The 12,111-nt window shown below is 42.3% G+C and overlaps 1 protein-coding gene across 2 annotated transcripts in view; it reads left to right on the forward strand.

The window, feature by feature from the left end:
- Positions 1-11,521, forward strand: part of sema4c (sema domain, immunoglobulin domain (Ig), transmembrane domain (TM) and short cytoplasmic domain, (semaphorin) 4C) — an 87,208-nt gene extending 75,687 nt beyond the window's left edge. The window contains exons 10-17 of one of the 2 annotated variants that reach the window (XM_088300998.1): positions 122-297; positions 2,497-2,641; positions 2,953-3,166; positions 6,111-6,226; positions 7,223-7,377; positions 7,732-7,823; positions 8,043-10,291; positions 10,382-11,521. In XM_088300998.1, the coding sequence (XP_088157124.1) occupies positions 122-297; positions 2,497-2,641; positions 2,953-3,166; positions 6,111-6,226; positions 7,223-7,377; positions 7,732-7,823; positions 8,043-8,938 (1,794 nt within the window). In that variant the 3' untranslated portion in view covers positions 8,939-10,291; positions 10,382-11,521. Of the gene's footprint in view, positions 1-121; positions 298-2,496; positions 2,642-2,952; positions 3,167-6,110; positions 6,227-7,219; positions 7,378-7,731; positions 7,824-8,042; positions 10,292-10,381 lie in introns of both variants that reach the window. The other variant, XM_088300991.1, reaches the window with a different exon arrangement.
- The last annotated feature ends 590 nt before the right edge of the window (positions 11,522-12,111 follow it).

Consider the following 12,111-nt stretch of genomic DNA (forward strand, 5'->3'; position numbering starts at 1 on the left):
AGGTGTTAAAAAATGCTTGTGAATGGTTATTTGTCGAGATGTGCACTTAGATTGGCTGGCGACCTCAAATTTGGAAGGGCTTTTGTGTCCTTGTAAATGATCTGGCATGTCTCTTCCTCAGGGTGATCTTGGCGGTAGCCGGACCCTGCAGAAAAAATGGACCACCTTCCAAAAAGCTCGCCTGGACTGTTCCCTTCCCGAGCGTCATGTCTCCTTCAACAACCTACGGGCCGTCTTCACACTGCCAGGGCAGGACTGGAGGGGGACTACTTTCTTCGGCATCTTTCACGCTCAATGGTGAGTCGGGGTGTTGTTTTTGGCAAGCATTTTACATTTAGTCTGAGTCGTAGTATTTTGGACGAAATATGCGTATTAGTTTTTTGTCACATTTGGTCATTCCTATTCGTGATAGTTTAAGTCTAGTTTTAGTTGACGAAAACTCAAAAATGTTTTAGTCTAGTTTCAGTCAACGGAAACTCCCCCAAAAAGTTTTAGTCTAGTTTTCGTAAATGTAGTCGACGAAAACATGAAGGGGTTTTAGTCCGTTTTAGTAAAAAATAGGCTTGGTTTCCATTTTCCACCCAATAGCAAAGACTTTTTGATTGACTACTAAGGATTATGCATTAAGAACAGATAAAAGTAATAACAGTGGAATCGATACTCATTGCTCCAAAATGAGCCGAGATCCAAAACATTTTATTTGGAAAATTTTGCGGCTTTATTACACTTAACGCAACATAAATAGACCAAAAGAGAATTGTGCTAATGGACAGGGCGGAACTTGGCTTTCATCTCCTCACCGTCTCTTACTCGCTGTGTGCGCCACGTGCGTCCTGCGTCTTGTCCCGGTGGTGGGCGTTCCCAAACAAGGATAAATTGCACCAGCATTGCAATTTTTTTAACTACAGATTCCATGAAAAATTGGAAGGGATTTCATACATTTTGAACGTCTGACGGATCACACGCTAACAATTTCGTCCTGTCTCATCTCGTCAACGAAAATTCATGTACGTCATGTCGTGTTTTCGTCATCAAAAAGCCACATTTAGCTTGTCATCGTCTCATTATCGGCATGAAGAAAAAAGGGGCGACAAAATATTTTCGTCGTTGTCATCAAAAACAGCACAAGTGCGAAAACTGACTGATAAAAATGTTTCCTAACCAGTTTGGAATATTATGATGCATAATAAGAAATATCAGTATTATTCACTCGGGCAAGACATTACGGTGCATTACTAACATATTTGATCGTCTGGACTTTCAATAAAATCCAACTGGCTTCTGAAATAATGGCTCGAATAGATTATTCATAATATTTGGTATACAGGCCATAATTGTGCATTTTATATCCTGCTCAAATGAAATTACTGATTGTTTGATATTCAACAAAGATTGTTCGATATGCAGCAACAATGTTCCAAGAACCAAAAACCAAAGAAGACCACAGGCATTTGTTTTGATCATTTTACAATGATTAGAAAGAAAGACCAATACATGTCCATTGTCCCTACTTGCCAATAATTGGGCCATAAAACTCATCTTAATCTTGATCTTATTGCAGTAGATCGATAAACGCATGGATGGATGGATGGCTTGAAAGACAAAGAGACAAGAGTGTCCTATCATTAAAGAAGTGCAAATGTCAATTTTAGGCCGCTCTCTTGAGTTTAATGTGTTGATGAGTTTGACAACAAAGGAAACCGGAGCAAGGGCCTGAGGTATTCTTTTTTGAAATTGAGAACTCCCCTGTCTCAAGGCGATGATGAGCTTTGACTGGAGACTTTTGTATTCCTCGTTGAAATATCAAGTTGCGAAGGCTACCAGCTTTGAACTTCAAGCTTTGTTTCTCCATTCAGTGAAATAAATCTCAATCCTTTTATTCTCCATGCGATTTGCAGGGGGATTCCTCCAAGCCCCCGAGCTTTTGAAAAAAGATAACATTAAGATCATTTGATATTATGCGAACAATGACTTACAGTTTAAGCCATTATCTGAACTAATCTTGCATGCTAAGACATCAGTGCTGTTTTAAAATTATTTACCCAGGAGCTGAGCTTTCGCAATCGTAAAAGCACGCACCTCACAGTCCAAGTGCGAAAGAACCAGAGTCTATTTGACGTCACTTAGCTTACTGCCAAAAATGGCTCCTTTTTCAATCGAGGGATAACTGTCACGATAGCAGTGAATCCATTTTTTTTTTTTTTTTTTAAATGAAATGTAAATTGTCACGTTTGTTCGCTGGGTAACAAAAGCCATTATTTAAGCATAACTCTTATCTTTATCCTCAAACAATGACAGTTTATTTGACTCTCTCTTCCCTGTTTTCCTGCGTGGTGTATCTCCCACTTTTGCTTTCTCTTGCTGGGTGTGCTGCAGCACAGAAGCTTCTTGCAAGCAAAACGTCACGTTTCTCACAATGGGATGACAGCTAATCCGTCTCTCTCCTTTTACGCCACCGCACATCACTAACTTCTTCCCTCGCCTGCTATGTTTCAGGGGTGACGTGGACGTGTCGGCGGTATGTCAGTATCAGATCAATGATGTGAAGAAGGTGTTTGAAGGCTCCTACAAGGAATACAGGGAGACGTCCCAAAGGTGGGGGCGCTATACTGGACCTGTTCCCAACCCACGGCCTGGATCGGTAAGAAACAATGAAGGAAGGATAAATGGTTATACTGTTGTGGTGTGGTCGGATTATGGTGGAAAGAAAAGAGGTGACAAGACAAGAAAGGCTATTAGTGAAATGATCCAGGTGTTATTGTAGGACGTGGGAGTCAGTGAAAAAAGTTTTTTTTCTAAATAACATGATGCTAATATATTTTCTCCTTCTGTTTCCTTCTTTTCCCTCTTACTCTGAACTCATCTTTGTCTTCCCCTCTTAAATTTCTCTTCTGCCTTGCATCTCTTTCTCCCCTCCCTGTCTTTTGCTTTTTATTTCTGTTTGTGCTGCAGTGTATAACAAACACAGACAGGGATACCGGCTATAACAGCTCTCTGCAGCTACCTGATGCAACACTCAACTTTGCCAAGAAGCACCCACTGATGGAGGACAAAGCACTCGCTCGCCCTCTGCTTCTCACCAAGGGAGTGAACTTCACAAGGCTAGTTGTGGATCGGGTTACTGGGCTAGACCAGAGAGCCTACAACGTTCTCTTTCTTGGCACAGGTACAAACTACATCATGGGACTGGTTTGCCAGTTTCCCCCAAGCCGTGTCATTTTTTTATGATTTTGATGCAAAAAGTTGCGCAGGATACCAACATACGATTTGTACAATTTTGAGCATTTTTCATTTGTGGTGTTTGGTCCGGGACTGGTGGATTGGCTCTTGATCAGGGATGTCCAAACCTAGTCCTAGAGCAGGGATGGGCCAACTTTTTGATTGGTGGGCCACAATGGGCTTTAAAATTTGACAGAGGGGCCAGACCAGGACCAGATGGATGGAGTGTTTTGGTAACCTCACCTCATCGGAGAAAGACATACATTTAATTTTAAATGAAAGTGAACAAAAGCGTTACAACAATATATCTGTCTTTGAAAAACCACAGTATTTAGAAAATAAAACATTAACAGGGTTTATTCATTTAATTTTTTTCAAGTTAGGCAGGCCGGTTTATAATGTTTAACGGGCCGCATGTGGCCCCCGGGCCACAGTTTGTCCACGGTTGTCCTAAAGGGCCCATATTCAGCTTATTTTAGATGTGTGCCACCTCCAACACACCCAATTCAAATGACTGGTGGTGTAGCTTTATAAAAAGAGAGCATCAAGGAAGTTTTAACTTTGAACATTGCAGCAGCATATTTATATGCACCATGAAAAATGCTCCTCGGTTTTGGAGTGGCGTTGTGTCAGGAATTGCAATCTAAAGAACGAAGGGGTGCCTCACCTTTTTTGACTCAAGATCTACTTCAAGTAGCCAAGCTCTTTGGATCGACCAATTCAGTGTGAACATCTCCAACCCACACACCTGAACCAGCCTGCAGTCATTTTCAAAACGCTTTTTCTTGTTGTCACATAACCCCTAGACATTAGACATCACATCGCTCTCTGCTCCTCTATCATAGGCGCACATACACATACGCTCACGCCAATTTGCATGATGTGCAATAGCCATCACTGACCTAAAATGTTATTTGTATGATAAGGCTAAAAATTTATTGAAATAGGATATTGAATTTTGGTGGCTGTATATTTGATATATGTATATATTATTTTTAAGGTCATATGACCTGCTGTGATTGGCGAAAGTGTTAGAAGAGGCAGTTCTTGATCTTATCATGCATGTGTGTGAATTTCACATTACACACTCTTGTAAATAATCAACAATGGCGGCAAAGTGGGCCATCCATGCTTACTAACTTGCCATGGTGTGCCAGAAGAGACAAATCACGGGGAGTCCAAATCGTTTCATGAGGAAACGGCCATAGTGAAAAAAGGCAGGGAACTTTGTTTTTGGGGTGAGTGGCTGCATATTATCAATTATACAGCAAATAAATTAGAGGAAATATGATAAGTAAATATTTACTTGACACTTTATGACACTTCTTTTATATATATATATATATATATATATATATATATATATATATATATATATATATATATATATATATATATATATATATATATATATATATATATATATATATATATATGATCCAAATTTCCCAGATGCTGCTAAATGTTAGGGAGTGTGTATGTTATTTAGATGAGCATCACATACTGTAGTATTTGAAGAGATGAGCAATTTCCGCCTTCTGCAATACACTTGGACAGGGACTGGCAACAGGCAAGGTGGCAGAAAACAACACGCCATCTGGCCACATTTCAGCTGGGTTTCAATTAAGTGCTTGATTTGCATGCTGAGATTCATCTTCATGCATCAAAGGAAATGTCAGCGTATGTGCGACTTAATTAATATCTCTTGTGGGTGGCCAATGGGCCCATGTGCAGGTGTCCTGTTTTGGCTTAAATCAAAAATAATCAAGAGGTATGTTAATCTCGAATTGGATCAAAAATTCAAGTTGAAGTGAATTTGAATGCAGCCTGTCTTGTGAATGAAAGGGGAACCACTTACCATTCAGAAGTGACTACTGTATGGCACGTGACTGTTTAGAGGCGGCAGACACGGTGTTTGTGGGGGCAACACATGTGGCTAACATGCACACACATTGGTACACACACACAGGCGCTGTAATACATGCTCGCTTTTCCTGAGCCAAGAACAGATCCCCGCTCGTTGTGCTTCACAGCACAAACTCAACAGGGCCCTTGGCAGACGTGTGCTCATTGTGCCAATTGGGCTGCCGGCTTGATTAGCTATTAGCTGCAACATAGCAGCAGCTGATGGGAAAGAGAATTGAGAGGGGGGACCGCCTGTCAATGTCTTTTTTTACAGCACCAAATTTAGGAATTGGCCGACACTAGTCTGCAATAGGCGATCATGGTCACACTGTATGCCTGCTGTGTGTGTGTGTGTGTGTGCGAGCATGTGTGTTGGTGCGTGAATGAGTGCGTTCCCTTCTACCAAGTATTTGAAAGTTGTTGTTCCGACTTCCGGTCACCACAGTGAGTCATTCACATGGTTTCTTTGGCATTGGTTTGCACCGGATGTCCATTTTTTTAATCCATGCATGGGACCGGCAGTGGCTGGGAATTCTGGCACATATTGCACATATCTTTTTTTAACACTATTCCATTGAATTTAGGAATTGGACAACACTTGTCCACGTACTGCAATAGTGGCACGTGATTCCACCTCACAGTTGGACATGGGTGGCGACTGACAATTTCAAAGGTGTCAGTATCTGGTGTGTGCCTTTATGGTGTTGCTTTTAACAAGAAAATATTTCCACATTTTTTAGGTTCAAAGATCTGCATTGAATGATCACTTTAATAAAGGCTGTCACTAATTTAAGCAGAGGTGGTGTATGAATGTGTTTGTAAGGTCAAAAGGATGACGATGTTGAGTCTTAATACTGTGACAATGATTGCTAAGCATTTTTTTTTAAACGATGTCCATCAGTCCATTTTCTGAACCGATTACCTATGAAACTGAAATGAACTTACTTGAATCCACTTTGCCATAACTCCTTTTTTGTGTGTTACAGCTGAAGGCTGGCTGCAGAGGGTGGTTATCTTGGGCTCTGAAGCCCACGTGATAGAAGAAATCCAGCTGTTTGACATAGCCCAGCCAGTTGACAGCCTGACCATTTCCCACTCCAAGGTAAATTTCCCGGAAGCTACTACTTGTAAGATGTTCTGCTGTCGCACTAGTAAAGCTACTATATGTCTAAAATCCTCCCAAGATTAATATCACCATGATGATATCGTCATTATGGTGAGGGGGTGCACTCACAAATTCAAGGGTGTTCATTTTCAAACAACTGCTAGGCCGTCAAAATGGGACAAAATCAGGAGAATGATTGACTGCTATGAAATATGTTCCTAATTTTTCATGCAGAAATGTTTTTTATTTCCGTTGATTTCATTTTGGTAATATGTATTATGTAAAAACTCGTACTGCAGCATTTTTTTGACAATATCACCGCAGCAATTTGTGATTGAGATGTCATGTGGAAATAAACATTTGGGTGACTAGCTAAGCAAATGTATACATAGTTTTTTTTGTGTTTTCAGCTCATTTCCATCCGCAACTTCAGATAAATTTCCAAACCGTCTGAGACGCAATACCTGAGCTGTATCAGAATTCCTGTGCCATTGTTGTATTGAGCGCTATTTTTGTTGTACTTTGTCATCTCATGAATCCCGAAACCCGCTTCACAATAACAGTAATTACAATCCTTGGCCACGGCAGTAAATTGAAACCGTGCCGAGGCCCTGCTGTTTCCTCAGTCTGCTTGCCCTGTGTTGACACTGTCCGTCCCTGAAGCTCCACGGTGGCTTGTTCCCCTTTATCGATGGCTTTTTGTTGTTCTTGTTTTTTGTGGCCAGCCCTTGAAACCCGCTGTTCATCTCATTGATGCTGGCTTAGCCACACCAGACATTTTATAACAGTTTTTTGTGAAGAGTGCAGCCCAGATTGCACTGGGAAGAGGGTCGTGGGCTAAATGTTATTGTAATTGAGAGTGATTATCCCATTATCTCCTCCAACCTCGAACTGAGTGTCCCTCTCACTGTCTGTCTGTTTATCTTTCTTCTTCCATTTCAACAGTCTCTGATCTGCTGTTCTCTTTTCTCTCTCATTGTTTCTCGTTAGAAGTATGTCTACATCGGCTCTCGTTCAGAGGTTCTCCAGTTGCCCTTAGCCAACTGCAGCCGCTATCAGTCTCAGCCAGACTGTCTACTCGCCCGAGACCCCTACTGCGCTTGGGACAGTGAGGGTCGAGCTTGTGTTCGCATTGACCTCCACCGAGGGTATGAAGATTCACTGATTTATTCATTGAAATCTGTTTTGAAATTGATTTTAGATACTTGAAATGTTGTTTACTTAACTTTCAAACCCCAAGAAAAAAATGAAAATCCATACTGAACCCTGCAAAGTGTTTTTACCGCTAGGAGCAACCAAGAGCTAAATGGAAGACTTAGCAGCTAACATTTAGCTGTTGGTAGAAACAAAATGGCAATAGTTTATAGAGCTGGATCACATTATATTAAGGACTGTTTAAGTGTTTGATTCCGGATGCAGTACATATACTCTTTCTAGTGTTGCTTCTAGTACATTCTAGCAAACGACTATGACTGAATTCGAGCTGTCCCGCTGCATTTCAGATCCACGTCTTCTCTGTCACAAGACCTTATGCTGGAGAGGTTCAGCCGAGGAAAAGCAAAGTTTGACAAGCCTGTGTCCATCCCGAGCCCTGGTGAGTGATGAGATGTGCCTCAACAGTGGGCCCTTGTGGGGCTTGATTGTTAGTGCAAGTTGGAAAAGCAAGCTTATATACTCGATGTAATCAGGGAATGCATTTGATTTTAGCTGAGTAAATTCTCTGGACTTGAGATTCTTAATATAGAATATACATTTGATTTTAATGAGCATTTCTCTTTTCTCCCTCCCTCCTTCTTTCCCCATCTGTCCCTAGAACACTCCCGCCTGCGTAATGTCACAGTGGTGGTGGGGTCAGACATGGTGTTACCCTGCCACTTGATCTCCAACCTAGCTCAGCCCTTCTGGGTTGTCAACGACCGTGAGCTCCTTCTTGGCGACCCAGAGGCCGGAGGGCCGCGCTTCGACCGCACCCTCAAGGCCTTAGTTGTCCCTGAAGCGGGTCAGATCCAAGCAGGGCGCTACGTCTGCTATTCCGAGGAGCAGGGTGTGAAGTTTCAAACGGAGCGCTACCAAGTGGCTGTAGTCGCAAGCGCTCCCGTCTTCATGGAAGCGCGAGCTCCAGACAGCAGCATGGGGCTCTTCTGGGTGCTGGTCATCACCCTTGGTGCCGCGTGCCTCCTGCTCTTGGTTGCAGCGCTCTACCTGCGCAGGAGATTGAAGCTGGCACTTGGAAAGGGAGCTGACATGAAGCCTCTCGAAAGTACCCTGGTTTATCCCATCACGCTCCCGAAGGAGCCGCCCACTTTTGTGCCCAGCAAAATGCCCAGCGACGAGGACCGTTTCTGGGAGACGGGTGCCAATTACTACTATTCGGACGGCTCGCTTAAGATTGTTCCCGGTCACGCCCTTGGGCCCAACAGCGTCAGCAGCACGACGTCACCCTGTGCCATTCCAGGCCAGCCCATCCACTCCCCCAGCCGTCTCAGTCTCACCAACATCCGAGGCTCCGGTAGCAACGGCTACATCCGCCTGAACCTGAGCACAGCAGGGGAGGAGAGGGCTAGCGGGGCTTGCGCTGGTGGCGGCGGGCTGGGGGGCCTGGGCATGGGTGGGAACGACTACTCAAGCCCATTCAAAGAAGAGCTAAGGCGTACTCTGCAACAGAGGAGCGTGTTGCCTGACGCTAATCCAGAGGAGTCGTCGGTCTAGGCTTTTTCTTCACCGTCTCCGTTCCCTTGAGTTGGAAATAACAAAACAACCAACCTACCTCCCTCCCTTTGAGGATGCCTGCTCTCTCTCGTTCAGTGACACGTTGTCACCTACCATTGCTCTTTCCTCACCCTGCCAATGCCTGTTTGGCTCACTGTAGACATTTATAGCATGTTAAATATAGACACTCACACCCATGGTTCGCGAAAACGCGCTCGCATAATTATTGTGTGCTGTGCACCAAGTCTTGGACTTTTCCTGCTTCCACTGTGTAATGGCCATTTGTCTTAACGGTGTATGTACACAGGAGTACACCGTCGGCATGGTAATCGAACCAATGACATTATATGTTGTCTGAAGGGCACGTTTTATTCATGTTGGACGGACCAAGTAAGTCATCCAGCATCTTTGCTGAGACCAGTTGATGGATGGCAAGAACAATTCCCGTTCCTTCAAGTCTTTTTTTTTCAGCTTGTACTGCACTTAAAACCGGAAGCTAGTCTTCCCTTATTTCGAATGGTGAACCAAGAGGAGCCTAATTAATGTTGACGCAAGACAACAATCATATTTGCGTATGAGGATCTCTGTGAAGATGTTAGAGACAATGAGAGAACTATTGAAGTGAAATGAAAATGAGACACCTGGGAGTTTCTCAATGAAGGACGTTCTGTCAAAATGTTTTATCCCAGTTTATTATTTTTTTCCTTTGTGAATTCCAGTCTGTTGTGATGGTTGCTTTGAATCCAGACATTTCTCCCAAACTTTTCTGTTATTATTTCTTGAGGACCGCTCCAGTCGTCAAGTGACTTAAGTCTTACCTTTTGTGAAGAACAAATGCTTACATTCCAGGCTGCACCCTGTACGGTGACCTTCAAAGCACCTTCAATGTACTAAAAGTGCATGAGAACCACATGTTGTTGAAAATATATGTGTCAGATCCGCTGTTTTGGATATTTGCTCATTTCCTCGAAAAAGAAAATGCTTTGGCATTCAGCAATAAGACAAAGACTGCACACTTTTCAACAACACAAAGCATGGAGAATGTAGTTGAACCCTCACTGTTGCGACTGCTGCGGATGTTTCAAAAAAGTGCTTTATGTTTTGTACGCTGACAGTGGTAACTGGCACTGCAAAGAAAGAAACGACAGCGCTCAGTCACACGCCCAAGGCTTTGAATGTCAAAAAGTGTGTGACAGGAGACCGTGATGCTGGAGACCAAGTTGGGCTTGTTGTGTTGTGGACACAGAGGTGAAGAACTCTGAGAAACACGCAAGGCCCCCATGGAGGACAGAATTATTATTTCCCTGTTGATAGGCTGCATGCAGTAGGACAGCTCCACTGAATCTGTTACAGGTATTGTTTCACTATTTCATGATCAATTGAACATTTTTTTTCTGTCACTGTTACTCAATCTTGAAAATGTTCTCTCTTTTGTCAAAACAGGGTGATTGTTTTGGACGTGTCGGCATTGCGCAGGAAAGCAATGCAAGATGTGAACATTCACTTGTTAAACACACTGTGGACAGGGGTCTAAAACGTCACTTATCCCCATGACTCCGTGGTCAAGGAGGTCCTTGGACGTCAGACAACATATTGCATGACCAACAGCAAAAGGACTGTACATTTTGTTCATCCTTGTACAAAAACGTTTTTTTGGATTGAGCATTTTTTGGATTTTTTGATATAATACAGTATTGTAAAACACAAATGCTCTCTTTGGAGGGGAGGAGGGAGACTTGATAAGGAAAGGATTTCGTTTCATGGCTGTGTTCCATGTGTCACTTCACCTTTGGGTAAGCCAAAGTCGACTGCAGATGTTCTTCTGTTGCTTTTTGCTTTTTTTTTTAAGTTATTTTTCTGAACCAGATCAATATTCAGCTGTCCGTCCACTTTGCAACACGGAGATAATGTCTACAAGCTTTCGGAATATTTTAACTGCCGCAAAATGTTCCCTCGAGGAAGAAATGGCTTAAGACTGATGGATTTCCTGTTTGTTTTCTTTTTTACTTGTCAGAAGTGATCTTTTGGATCTGATTCTTGTTCGTCTTAATGAAGGCTCACCAATGTACCAAAATAATTTTTTCATTTGTTAGCTGCCAAAAACCAAATATGACTCTTTTGATTTAAAGCAGATCAGTGCTAGAATGTGTGCACCTGATGGTAATCAATACTTTGAAGAAGTTAAAACGCATTCTTTGAATACACTGGTACTTGGTCATGTCTTATTGAGTATTTTTTCTGTTGTCAGGCTTTGCTTTACTTTGAATTTTGAAGAAAAAAAAACAATCAAAAGAATGGTTAAACAAGTGGCGGTCTTTTGTTGGAGTAAAATGCATGTCTTAGAATTCTCCAAACTTCACATTTGTTTGCCATAACCACTCGTGCGGTATTTTCATTTGTGTTCATTCCTGTTGACCGAGTTTTGCTTGTATTTTATTGATCTTTTTTTGTTTGTTCTAAAGTAATGTTAAATAACTTATTTGTTGTACAAACACGATATTTATTATCATTGTACATATGCCCTTATTTTTTATATGTGTGTATATACGTTCTATATACACAAATAAAAAAAGATCTACTTGATTTCTGTGTGATTTGTCAAAAGCAGTCTACCAAGACATGTTTTTTGAGATGCAAGCCAATTTTTGCTGTAACTTTGCTGACTAAGGTAAAGTATCTCCTTTCTCAACAGCACTTTGAAACAGTAAGTCATGCCTTCGTCACATCTCGGCTGGATTACAGTTGTGCTCTTTATTTTAGAATCAGCCAGTCAGTCCTCCATCAAGCCTCCCCAGTTGGCTCAAAGTGCTGCTGCTCGTCTCTTGACTGGAATTCGTAGAAGGGAGCACATAAGTCCTACTTTGGCATCCCTTCACATGCTCCCTGCACATTTTAGAGTTCTGTTAAAGATTCTATTATTTGTTTGAAATCTTTAAATGGTCTTGCCCCACCTTACCTTTCTGAGCTCCTCCACCCTTACGCACCTGCCCGGTGCCTCAGGTCTGCGGACCAGATGCTAATAGAGCTAGAGGGGTGCAAGCCTTTTCCCTTGCCACTCCCACTCTTTGGAATTACCTCCAGCTAAACGTGAGGCAAGCCTCCTCGCTTCCCATATTGAAAAGACTTACTGTTTTCTGCTTTTTACTGTCTTCATTATTAATTAGTTTTATTGA

Source organism: Idiotropiscis lumnitzeri, chromosome 1 (genome assembly GCF_059441095.1).
Source record: "Idiotropiscis lumnitzeri isolate Australia: NSW breed Sydney's pygmy pipehorse chromosome 1, RoL_Ilum_1.0, whole genome shotgun sequence".
Taxonomy (NCBI): domain Eukaryota; kingdom Metazoa; phylum Chordata; class Actinopteri; order Syngnathiformes; family Syngnathidae; genus Idiotropiscis; species Idiotropiscis lumnitzeri.